Here is an 11,954-nt window from a genome sequence, read left to right on the forward strand (position 1 = left end):
AACTAGAACAGAACTAGAACAGAACTAGAACAGAACTAGAACAGAACTAGAACAGAACTACAACAGAACTACAACAGAACTACAACAGAACTACAACAGAACTAGAACTGGAACAGAACTAGGGTTAAAAAGGAAGTATAATTAGGCCAAATGTATATCTAAAATAAGTATGAAAGTATAGTCGGGCGTGACCGACCATATGTTCTATGGGGGCTAGGTGAAAAAATGGACCGATTTTAACCATTTTCAATAGGCTTTATCATTGGGTCTAAAAAAGCGAAATTGCCAAATTTCATCCAATTATCTAGAAAATTTCGACCTATACCTTGCGCAAAAGGTTTACATGGACAGCCAGCCGGCCATACGGACAGACATAGCTAAATCGACTCATAAAACGAAAATAAGCCGATTGGTATACTATGAAAATAAAGTTCCAAAGTGAAGGCCATTAGGCTATATAATGATCCAAAATATAACTTACAGTACATTCTAAGTAGAACTTTAGATAGGTCTACAACTGCAGCTTATGAAAATCCGTTAATTATTCATACTCCCGCCGTGTTCTTAGTAAATAGTGTTAATTTAAAACAGTATATTTTTTTATTTAAACTTTTCGTTTTTATTCATGCTGCTTAAAATATAAAATTTATTTACAAAATTTTTAGAGGTTTCATCAAAAGTGTCTTATCATTAAAATCACAAAGTTTTTTTCAGATTTTTTTTTGGACTAAAACGTAAAACGCCACTTAATGTTGCCAAACTTTAGCATAGCTAGTGGCATGACCATGGCCATGACCATGATCGTAAGCGAGAGAATGACCGTAATCACCTTCCCAACCACCATGATGAAGAATAGGTTTAGCATAAACCTCAGGATGATGGGCATGACCAATTTTCTTAACCACAGCATTGAAACCATTATGACCATCGGCAGTGTATTCAACAATGCGTGTAGTACCATCGGATTCTTTTAAGGAGTATCTGCCTAAAAATGAGATTGAAGAAGATTTTGTTTTTTGTTATGAGTTTCCATCAAAAACTCACCCTTAACATGATCACCATCACGCTGTTCCCATTGATTTTTAATATCTCCTGTTTTCAAATCCTTGACACCATAATCAAACTCATATTTGGCATGTTTGTCATTATAATCATGATGATGCCAATCTCCATGATCATAATGATCAGCACCTACAATATCATAACTCTTATGTTCAATACCATGGGGAGCCCATTCATTGGCATGCCATCCATGATGTGGTTCTATTTCATGTTTCGTAATGACAGCATAACTGGTGGCATGTCCTTTATCGTGATGATGTAGATAGGAAGGAGCTGCTTTAGCCAAACCACAAAGGACTAAGAATGTACCAACAGCTAAAAATTTCATTTTTATTTTTTTCGCGCTTGACTAAATTTGACTGTTAACTAGTTAATTAACGTTTGTTTTTCTACAAAGAACTGTTATAGTTTTACTTAATTATTAAGGCTATTTATAGCAAAATTATTATTAATAATTTTATTTGTTTACAGCAAAAATTAATTAACATTCTTTATTTTTAATTTTTTTTTATAAAAAAACTGAAATAATTTTTTTGGTGCATTTTATAATAATAGAATTGTGCTGTTTTTAACCATTCCAATCCATTTCATTAATAAGGTTATCACACTTAACCTGGCTAATGGATTGACTGCGTCATAGCCATAACAAAGCAAGAATTCACATGCAATCATCTATGGTTTAGAAGTGTGAAAATAATTCAATTTTGAAACGAATGAATACAGTTTTTGTTTTTGTGATATTCTGTGGTTTTTAAGTTAATTGTAAAAATGGCTATGAAATATATTGAGTTTTATTACATTTGAAAAATTAGCCATCGTTTTGTTGATTATTATTAGAGAAATACCTTAAATATTTTGAATTGTTTAAATTATTAAAACTTGGTCGACATTTGTTGCTAATGCAGGATCTTTTAGTCCCAAACAAAGATCCTAGAGCAACTAGAATAAAAATAAAACAGAAATAGAACAGAACTAACACAAAACTCGAAAAGAACTAGAACAAAACTAGAACAGAACTAGAACAGAACTAGAACAGAACTAGAACAGAACTAGAACAGAACTAGAACAGAACTAGAACAGAACTAGAACAGAACTAGAACAGAACTAGAACAGAACTAGAACAGAACTAGAACAGAACTAGAACAGAACTAGAACAGAACTAGAACAGAACTAGAACAGAACTAGAACAGAACTAGAACAGATTTAGAACAGAACTAGAACAGAACAAGAACAGAACAAGAACAGAACTAGAACAGAACTAAAGCAGAACTAGAACAGAACTAGAACTGAACTAAAGCAGAACTAAAACAGAACTAGAACAGAACTAGAACAGAACTACAACAGAACCAGAACAGAACTTGAACAGAACTAGAACAGAACTAGAACAGAACTAGAACTGAACTAGAACAGAACTAGAAAAGAACTAGATTAAAAGCTAATGTTAAAATTATATTAAGACTGGAAGATGGCTATGTAAACTCCCACAAAGGATATTTGTTCCTGATTTATAAGCAATCTAGAAATCAAAATTTTAAGTCTCTAAAAAAATTTTTCAAGTTAAATTAATTATATTTTAAATATGACATATGACACATACTTAGTTTGGTTTATTAACCAAATATTTAGATCATTAGCCTTAATAGTGAACTAAATTAGAATGTTAACAATTAAACACAATTGCATACAATGCGAATTGAATTTAATTCAAGTAATAAAACTTCAAATTAAGTTGTTATAAAAATTTTTATTAATTTAAAATTTACCAAAAACAAAATTATTGTAAAATTTAATTTAATATAAAAACCCCAAATAGTTAAACAAAATCACAACAGTTCTTTAGTTTAAGTCAAATTAAACAGACAAAAAAAAAAAAAAAAACACTTGTTCATTAGCTGTTGCAGCTCCTCATTCTTATCACGATAAAGGAGAAGGCTCAAGTTATGCTATTGTTACAAAACATATAGCTGAACCTCTTGACGACTGGCATAACCAGGAATTGGTTCCCTTACATAGTATTGAACATAAACCTTATAAAATTGTAGCTTTTGATCATTATGATCAAGGTGATTGGCATCAACAGCAGTATAATGACAAACATGACAAATATCAATTTGATTATGGTGTCAAGGATTTGAAGACAGGAGATATTAAAAATCAATGGGAACATCGTGATGGTGATCATGTTAAGGGTAAGTTTGTCATACAAACTTACAACAAAATCAAAATTATATGAAAATTTCTTTTTAATTTTCCTCCTTAGGCAGCTACTCTTTAAAGGAGGCCGATGGTACTACACGCATTGTTGAATATTCTGCTGATGATCATAATGGTTTCAATGCTGTGGTCAAGAAAATTGGTCATGCTGAATATCCAGTAGTCTATGTCAAACCAGTTCATTATCATTCTGATTGGGAAGGCAGTTATGGTCATAAGGACGAAGATCATTATGGTTATGATCATAATGGTGTTGCTACCAGTTACGCTAAGGTTAAACAATATTGAGGTGCTGGTTTTTGCAATTATGCATTTGATGTGATTTATTACTAGTTTTGATAAAGATTTAAATTAAACTGATTTTTACGAAACTTTTAAAATATTGAATAATAATTTTAAAACAAAAGTTTTTTAATATTTTTCTTGATTATTAGATTAGTTCCAGCTCAATCCTAGATTAGTTCTAGTTTAGTTCAGTTCAAGTTCAGATCTAGTGCAGTTATTGTTCAGTTCTAGTTCAATACTAGTTCAGTTTTAGTTCAGTTCTAGTTCAGTTCTAGTTCAGTTCTAGTTCAGTTCTAGTTCAGTTCAGTTCAGTTCTAGTTTAGATCTAGTTGAGTTATAGTTCAGTTCTAGTTTAGTTCAGTTCTAGTTCAGTTCTAGTTCAGTTCTAGTTCAGTTCTGGTTCAGTTCTAGTTGAGTTCTAGTTCAGTTCTAGTTCAGTTCTAGTTCAGTTCTAGTTCAGTTCTAGTTCAGTTCTAGTTCAGTTCTAGTTTAGATTTAGTTGAGTTATAGTTCAGTTCTAGTTCAGTTCTAGTTCAGTTCTAGTTCAGTTCTAGTTCAGTTCTAGTTCAGTTCTAGTTCTGTTCTAGTTCAGTTCTAGTTCAGTTCTAGTTCAGTTCTAGTTCAGTTCTAGTTCAGTTCTAGTTCTGTTCCAGTTCATTTCTAGTTCAGTTCTAGTTTAGATCAAGTTGAGTTATAGTTCAGTTCTAGTTTAGTTCAAATTCAGTTCTAGTTCAGTTCTGGCTCAGTTCTAATTCAGTTCTAGTTCAGTTCTAGTTCAGTTTTAGTTCAGTTTTAGTTCAGTTCTAGTTAAGCTCTAGTTCAGTTCTAGTTCAGTTCTAACTCAGTTCTAGTTCAGAACTCAAGCTTTATTTTGTATTTTTATAGTCCAAATTTTTCACTCTATAGCATCTTTTCTGTTAATCCACGAGATAAATATATTCTCGTGGATTAATACTCTGAAAGCATGAAATCTTTTCTTTCGTTATGCCAACTTTCAAATAAATCGCTGTAGTAGTTTAAAAGTTATATTAAATCAAACTATTTGTCCTCAACCATTCATAAGTAATATCGACTACTATGCACTTCTCATTGTTTTAATGTAAGTAAGCAGTAGAAGGAACAATTTGGCACATATACACACAAACACTTACACGTATATAAAGGCAATTTGGTTATTTTTTTAATATAACTTCTGAACTACTAAACCGATTGTATTGAAATTTTATACATCTATAGAAAAGACTTTATGTTTTTAAAAGATTGTTTGACAAAGTACAGAAATTGCTGGGGAAGGGCACTAAAGAGACGGAAATTTAAACTAAAAGAATAGATTTAATAAATTCGATATTTAAGAAAAAAATGTTGTAATATTTTTTTGTTATGCAGTAAAACTTTATTATAATATACTTATAATTAGGTTATTTATTAAATATGTTTGTGAAGAGCATTCATTATTTGGAGATTCTATAAAACCAATTAATCACATCAATAATCGTAATTATTAAACTTTAATGTTTAATGTTGTTTCAAAATGGCATAAATAGCTGCTGGTTTATGATCATTAGTATAAGAATGATCGTAGTCACTAGTAGAATCAATACTATGATCTCGATTAAGTTTATAACTATATTGATGTTTAGGATTATAACTGTGATCTTTAGTGTGATCATAAGCATAATTATAAGTGTTATGATTTGCATGATCATAGCTATGTAAACGACTATAATCATAAGTATGTTCATTATCATGATCTTGAGCTTTTTTATAAATATAATAATGACGTGGGATATTATCAACATGATTAACATTTTGATTTAAATTATCATAGTCAACATGTTGATAGTCTGCTTTTAAAACAACATTTAAAGGTTTAGTTTCGCCTTTAGGATGTTCAGCTTGTCCAATTTTTCCAACAACTGCCCGAAAACCATTAACAGCATCAGCTGTATACTCAACAATACGTATAGTGCCATCAGCTTCTTTTAAGGAATAGCCACCTAGGGGAGAGGATTTTTAATTTGTTTATTGTTTTTAGGACTTTTATTACAAAAAAACTCACCTTTAACCTGATCACCTTCCCGGCGTTCCCATTGATTTTTAATATCTCCTGTCGTCAAATCCTTGACACCATATTCAAACTCATATTTGGCTTCGATATCACTATAATGTTTATATTTCCCACTTTGATCATAATGATTATGTTTTATAGCGTGAGTGGACCATTCATTTTTTGCCAAATCTTCATAACCATGGTATTCTTTACCATGTTGTTTGCCCATATCCCCATGTTGTGTTGTGATAAAAGCATAACTTGTGGCTTGTGCGTTATCCTGTGGTTGGTGATAGGTTGTGGTGGCCAAAGTTAAACCACATATTGCTAATATGGAAGCAATTGTTATGAACTTCATTTTGTGTAAAGTTTTTAAAGTTTTTCTGAAAAGACTTGTATTATTTAAAGGAACGTTTGGTTTGTCTTGTTTCGATTTTTAAATTTCTTTAGTTTTGCTTTTTTGTTGTTCGTATTTATACTTTAAAATTTCGTTACTAATTTTCGTAACAAAGTTTTAATTTAGTTAAACATTCTATATTAATTGTTATAAAAATGTAATAAAATTTAATTGTTTTGGATTGTATTTTTATTAATTAGATCAGTATGATTCATACCAAAAGAATATACAAATGACCATATTTGTTGACATGAGTAAGATCAAAACTATAATAATGAATAAAAGTTAGTAGTATGATCATTGTTTTGATAAGAATGATCATAAAGGGATCAGTAACTGTGAAACGATATGATCATAGCCGCGATTAGTATGATCATAGCCATAATACTAATCAAAATTGATCGACAGAATGATTATTAATAACATTATGATTATTTGTATGATCACTAGCTAAGATCATTAATATGATCATCACTAAAGGATCATTACATACCAGAGTGATCATAAGTATGTTTATTGAATCTATCTTTGATCATTAAAATGAGCATATCTATTATCATTAGAATAGTCATATTTATGAACATTAAACTGATCAGATATTATCTATGATCATTAGTATGATCTTATCTATGATCATTAGAATGATCTTATCTATGATCATTAGAATGATCATATATATTACCTATGATCATTAGAATAATCTTATCTTTGATCATTAGAATGATCTTATCTATGATCTTTAGAACGATCTTATCTAAGATCATTAGAATGATCTAATCTATGATCAATGGAATGATCTTATCTTTGAACATTAGAATGATATTATCATTAGAATGGCATATCTGTGATCATTAGAATGATCTTATCTTTGATCTTTAGAAAGATATTATCTATGATCATTAGTATGATCTTATCTATGATCATTAGAATGATCTTATCTATGAACATTAGAATGATCTTATCTACGATCATTAGAATGATGTTATTCATGATCATTAGAATGATCTTATCTATGATCATTAGAATGATCTTGTCTATGATCATTAGAATGATATTATTCATGATCATTAGAATGATCTTATCTTTGATCATTAGAATGATCTTGTCTATGATCATTAGAATGATCTTATTCATGATCATTAGAATGATCTTATCTATGATCATTAGAATGATCTTATCTATGATCATTAAAAGTGTCATTATGATCATTAGAACGATCTTATCTTGATTATTAAAATGATAATTACAACGATCTTGTTTATGATCATTACTATTATCATATCTATGATCACTAATATGATTAGCATTAACATTAGAATCATCGTTAATCATAAGTATGATCAGTACAAAGATCAATAGAATAATCATTAATGAATATTAGGGTGATCAGTGGCATATTCGATATTATGATAAGCAGAATCGTTAATATAATCAATAAAAAGATCAATAAAATGATCACTAGTAATATCAGTAGAATGATATTAGTATGATTACAAGAATGAAGATCGGTAAAAAGATGACTAAAGTTATCAGTATAATAATCATTAATATAAACTGTAGAATGATCATTAATATGATCAATAAAATGATTATTAATATAATCAGTGATATGATCAGTAAAATGATCACTTATTTGTAATTTATTTTTCGCTTCGTTTTTAAGCATTTAAATTACTGTTTAATTAATTAAAACATTTAATTGTTTATAATAATGTTAATTAAATTGTTTATCTCCTTAAAAACTCTTTAGTTGGTAAAACAACTGGCAGGCAAAGTGATTCACACTTGTTTTGAAAGCAAATAGTTAACACCACTGGATATGGATTACAATTGCATTCTTTAGGGTGTGTCAAAGACAATTAGTCAAATCTAGTGTTTTTTAACCAAATTAATAAATTGGAGTAACAGGCCGTAGTAAATACTGCAATTGCGTCAAATTTTATTACAATTTTTATGATATTTTATTTAGAATGTTTAAATTAATTAAAAAAATTTGAATTCTATTTAATTATAAATACTATCAACATTTCAGCTTAATTACACAAAATTGTAAGATCAGAACAGAATAACCTAACGACTTCGGATAATCCATAGACGTTCAAAGAAAATTTGCAAAATTCTTCTAACAAAATGAGATTCCTCGCAGTTGCTAAATTTTTGACTATATGTAGTTTAGCTTGGGCCTCTACTAGCTATCATCATAAGCAGCAGCAGGATAAAGGACAAGCCACCAGTTTTGCTATAGTAACCCATCATGGAAATATTGCTAAATCACAAGGAGAATGGGAAGCTAAGGAAAAGCTTAGTCGTAGCCAAGATTACAATGATTATGAAGATTGGTACAAAACCAATTTGGCCACCCATGGACCATATAACGTTAATCATCATGATCATAGTGGGGAATATAAACATTATAATGATAACCAAGCCAAATATGAGTATGAATATGGTGTCAAGGATTTGTTGACAGGAGATATTAAAAATCAATGGGAACGTCGGGAAGGTGATCAGGTAAAAGGTGAGTTTTTTTTGTAGCAAAAGTCCTAAAAACACTAAACAAATTGAAACTTCTCTCTCCTAGGTGGCTATTCCTTAAAAGAAGCCGATGGCACTATACGTATTGTTGAGTATACAGCTGATGCTGTTAATGGTTTTCGGGCAGTTGTTAGAAAAATTGGACAAGTTGAACCTACTAAAGGTGAAACAAAACCTTTAAATGTTGTTTTAAAAGCAAATTATCAACATGAAGACTATAATAATTTAAATCAAAATGTTGATTATGTTGATAATATCCCACGTCATAATTATATTTATAAAAAAGCTCAAGATCATGATAATGAACATACTTATGATTATAGTCGTTTACATAGCTATGATCATGCATATCATAACACTTATAACTATGCTTATGATCACACAAAAGATCACAGTTATAATCCTAAACATCAATTTAGTTATTAACTTAATCGTGATCATAGTATTGATTCTACTAGTGACTACGATCATTCTTATACTAATGATCATAAACCTGCAGCTATTTATGCCATTTTGAAGCAACATTAATCGTTTAAGCTTAATAATTACGATTATTGATGTGATTAATTGGTTTTATATAATCTCCAAATAATGAATGCTCTTCACAAACTTATTTAATAAATAACCTAATTGTAAGTCTATTATAATAAAGTTTTAATGCATGCCAAACGATTTTTATAAAAATTTCTTCTTAAATATTAAATTCATTAAATCCATAAAACCTATTCTTTTAGTTTAACTTTGCGTCTCTTTAGTGTCCTTCTCAAGCAATTTCTGTACTTTTTCAAACAATATTATAAAAGCCTTAAGTCTTTTCTATAAATGTGCCAAATTTCAAATAAATCGGTTAAGTTTTTCAGAAGTTATATTAATATAACCAATTACCTTTTAAGTTTCTTTAACAGCAGTTACTACTATGCACTTCTCATACTAAGCATGTAAGCTAAGTAAATAAGAACAAACTACTCACACTCTATATACGTGTAAGTGTTTGTGTGCATATGTGTCACTGTGCTTGCGTTTGTTTACTTATACGTATACAATGAAAAGTGCATAGTAGTCGATGATATTAATGAATAGTTGAGGACAAATATTTTGATTTAATATAACTTTTAAACTACTCGGGTGATTTATTTGAAAGTTGGCACAACGAATGAAAAGATTTCAAGCTTTCAGAGTATTAATACACGAGATAAATATATTTAACAAAAAAGATGCTATAAAGTGAAAAATTTGGAGTATAAAAACACTTAATAAAGTTTTAGAACTGAAATAAACTAGAACTGAACTAGAACTGAACTAGAACTGAACTAGAACTGAACTAGAACTGAACTAGAACTGAACTAGAACTGAACTAGAACTGAACTAGAACTGAACTAGAACTGAACTAGAACTGAACTAGAACTGAACTAGAACTGAACTAGAACTGAACTAGAACTGAACTAGAACTGAACTAGAACTGAACTAGAACTGAACTAGAACTGAACTAGAACTGAACTAGAACTGAACTAGATTTGAACTAGATCTGAACTAGAACTGAACTGGAAGTGAATTAATAGAAGTCAGGTGGCTGCTATTGTCTATGGTGACTATTTAAAAAATAAAACCCTATTAACAAGTGTTCGTTGCAAAAATATTTATTAAATTTTTTGTAAGTTTATCACAAATCATTTAAGTTTAAATCTTCCAAATAGAATACTAATAAATCACATCAAATGCATAATTCCAAACACTAGCACCTTAATATTGTTTAACCTTAGCATAACTGGTAGCAACACCATTATGATCATAACCATAATGATCTTGATCCTTACGACTATAACTGCCTTCCCAATCAGGGTGATAATGAACTGGTTAAACATAGACTACTGGATGTTCAACATGACCAATTTTCTTGACCACAGCATTGAAACCATTATGATCATCAGCAGAATATTCAACAATGCGTGTAGTACCATCGGCCTCCTTTAAAGAGTAGCTGCCTAAGGAGGAAAATTAAAAAGAAATTTTCATATAATTTTGTTTTTGTTGTCAGTTTGTATGACAAACTTACCCTTAACATGAACACCATCACGATGTTCCCATTGATTTTTAATACCTCCTATCTTCAACTCCTTGACTAATCAAATTGATAATTGGCATGTTTGTCATCATAAACCTGTTGATGCCAATTACCTTGATCATAATGATCAAAAGCCACAATCTTATAAGGTTTTTGTTCAATACTAGGTAAAGGAACCAATTCCTGGTTATGCCAGTCGTCAAGATGATCAGCTACATGTTTCGTAACAATAGCATAACTTGAGCCTTCTCCTTTATCGTAATAAGAATGAGGAGCTGCAAAAGCACAAGTGGCCAGGAGGGTTACAACAGCTAAAAATGACATTTTGTTTTGTTTGTGTTGGAGGTGTTTTTGGGTGTTGGTTTTGTTTAATTTGACTTAAACTAAAGAACTGTTATGATTTTCTTAAATTATTTAGGGTTTTTATATAAAATTAGATTTTAAAATATTTTTGTTTTTGTTAAATTTTAAATTAATAAAACTTTATTCATAACAACTCAATTTTAAGTTATATTACTTAAATTAAATTCAATATGTATTATTGTATTTAATTGTTAACATTCTAATTAAGTTCACTATTAAGGTTAATGATCTAAACATTTGGCTAACAAAAAAAAAATGCTAGTTATAATATATATTAATGCAGCTTATATCTCTTCCTTAACTTCTGCATTAATAACATTTGTAACTTGTAGTGAAACTTACATCAAACAAATTTTTTTTTAGACCTAATTAATTGCATTAAAATATTCATCAGTTTTATAACCTTTTTAATTTTTTTTATATTTATTTGTTAAAATTTGTTTATTTATTAATCAGTATGTATATTCGAATAACTTTACAGTTCTAGTTCAGTTCTGAAATAAACACTGTTAAACACATTTAAGCTTGATGAAAAGCTTTTAACAACACTTTACTAAAGCTCCATAATATTTGTAGTGTTTTTATAATTGCTCCCAAAAGTCGGCCACATTACTTAATACCATTAAAATTAATACAATGACAACAACATTAACCCACTCCAGGCGGCTCTTTGTTCGGAAACTGTTTAAAAATAATATAGTTCAGTTCTGCTGTAGTTCTAGTTTGGTTTTAGATCAATTTTACTTGAGTTTTAGTTGAGCCCTAGCTCAGTTTAGTACATTTATTGTGCTTGTTTTGTCCTTGTTGAGTTCTAGTTCAGTTTTAGTTTAGTTCCAGTTCACTGCTAGTTCTGTTCTTTTTTAGTTCTAGTTCTGTTTTAGTTCAGTTCTAGTACAGTTCTAGTTCAGTTCTAGTTCAGTTCTAGTTCAGTTCTAGTTCAGTTCTAGTTCAGTTCTAGTTCAGTTCTAGTTCTGTTCTAGTTCTGT

The 11,954-nt window shown here is 29.6% G+C and overlaps 4 protein-coding genes and 1 pseudogene across 4 annotated transcripts; 2 read left to right on the forward strand and 3 right to left on the reverse strand.

The window, feature by feature from the left end:
* Window positions 1-595: 595 nt before the first annotated feature.
* LOC111686234 lies at window positions 596-1,462 on the reverse strand. Its single transcript, XM_023448582.2, has 2 exons — window positions 1,045-1,462; window positions 596-985 (listed from the first exon to the last, which is right to left on the reverse strand). The coding sequence occupies exons 1-2, from the start codon at window positions 1,388-1,390 to the stop codon at window positions 747-749; spliced, it is 585 nt and encodes a 194-aa protein (XP_023304350.2). The 5' UTR covers window positions 1,391-1,462; the 3' UTR covers window positions 596-746.
* Window positions 1,463-2,748: 1,286 nt separating this feature from the next.
* Window positions 2,749-3,564, forward strand: LOC111686235. The gene is made up of 3 exons (XM_023448583.2): window positions 2,749-2,770; window positions 2,922-3,251; window positions 3,323-3,564. Exons 1-3 carry the CDS (start codon window positions 2,749-2,751, stop codon window positions 3,562-3,564), a joined length of 594 nt encoding a protein of 197 aa, XP_023304351.2.
* A 1,419-nt stretch (window positions 3,565-4,983) lies between these two features.
* Window positions 4,984-6,029, reverse strand: LOC111688297. The gene is made up of 2 exons (XM_023450784.2): window positions 5,621-6,029; window positions 4,984-5,558 (listed from the first exon to the last, which is right to left on the reverse strand). The coding sequence occupies exons 1-2, from the start codon at window positions 5,967-5,969 to the stop codon at window positions 5,077-5,079; spliced, it is 831 nt and encodes a 276-aa protein (XP_023306552.2). The 5' UTR covers window positions 5,970-6,029; the 3' UTR covers window positions 4,984-5,076.
* A 2,075-nt stretch (window positions 6,030-8,104) lies between these two features.
* On the forward strand, window positions 8,105-9,143 carry LOC111688296. The gene is made up of 2 exons (XM_046952876.1): window positions 8,105-8,526; window positions 8,590-9,143. Exons 1-2 carry the CDS (start codon window positions 8,139-8,141, stop codon window positions 8,967-8,969), a joined length of 768 nt encoding a protein of 255 aa, XP_046808832.1. The 5' UTR covers window positions 8,105-8,138; the 3' UTR covers window positions 8,970-9,143.
* Window positions 9,144-10,397: 1,254 nt separating this feature from the next.
* Window positions 10,398-10,929, reverse strand: LOC124420007 (annotated as a pseudogene).
* Window positions 10,930-11,954: the final 1,025 nt, after the last annotated feature.

The sequence above is a fragment of the Lucilia cuprina genome, chromosome 5 (genome assembly GCF_022045245.1).
Source record: "Lucilia cuprina isolate Lc7/37 chromosome 5, ASM2204524v1, whole genome shotgun sequence".
Classification (NCBI taxonomy): Eukaryota; Metazoa; Arthropoda; class Insecta; order Diptera; family Calliphoridae; genus Lucilia; species Lucilia cuprina.

Excerpts from the sequence above, each read along its gene's own strand:
- LOC111686234 (XM_023448582.2), bottom strand. The coding sequence starts at position 1,390 with ATGAAATTTTTAGCTGTTGGTACATTCTTAGTCCTTTGTGGTTTGGCT. Across the intron at positions 986-1,044 it reads TGATGGTGATCATGTTAAGG|GCAGATACTCCTTAAAAGAA; the intron begins GTGAGTTTTTGA and ends TCTCATTTTTAG.
- LOC111686235 (XM_023448583.2), top strand. The coding sequence starts at position 2,749 with ATGCGAATTGAATTTAATTCAA. Across the intron at positions 2,771-2,921 it reads GCGAATTGAATTTAATTCAA|ACAAAAAAAAAAAAAAAAAC; the intron begins GTAATAAAACTT and ends CAAATTAAACAG. Across the intron at positions 3,252-3,322 it reads TGATGGTGATCATGTTAAGG|GCAGCTACTCTTTAAAGGAG; the intron begins GTAAGTTTGTCA and ends TTTCCTCCTTAG.
- LOC111688297 (XM_023450784.2), bottom strand. The coding sequence starts at position 5,969 with ATGAAGTTCATAACAATTGCTTCCATATTAGCAATATGTGGTTTAACT. Across the intron at positions 5,559-5,620 it reads GGAAGGTGATCAGGTTAAAG|GTGGCTATTCCTTAAAAGAA; the intron begins GTGAGTTTTTTT and ends CCTCTCCCCTAG.
- LOC111688296 (XM_046952876.1), top strand. The coding sequence starts at position 8,139 with ATGAGATTCCTCGCAGTTGCTAAATTTTTGACTATATGTAGTTTAGCT. Across the intron at positions 8,527-8,589 it reads GGAAGGTGATCAGGTAAAAG|GTGGCTATTCCTTAAAAGAA; the intron begins GTGAGTTTTTTT and ends TCTCTCTCCTAG.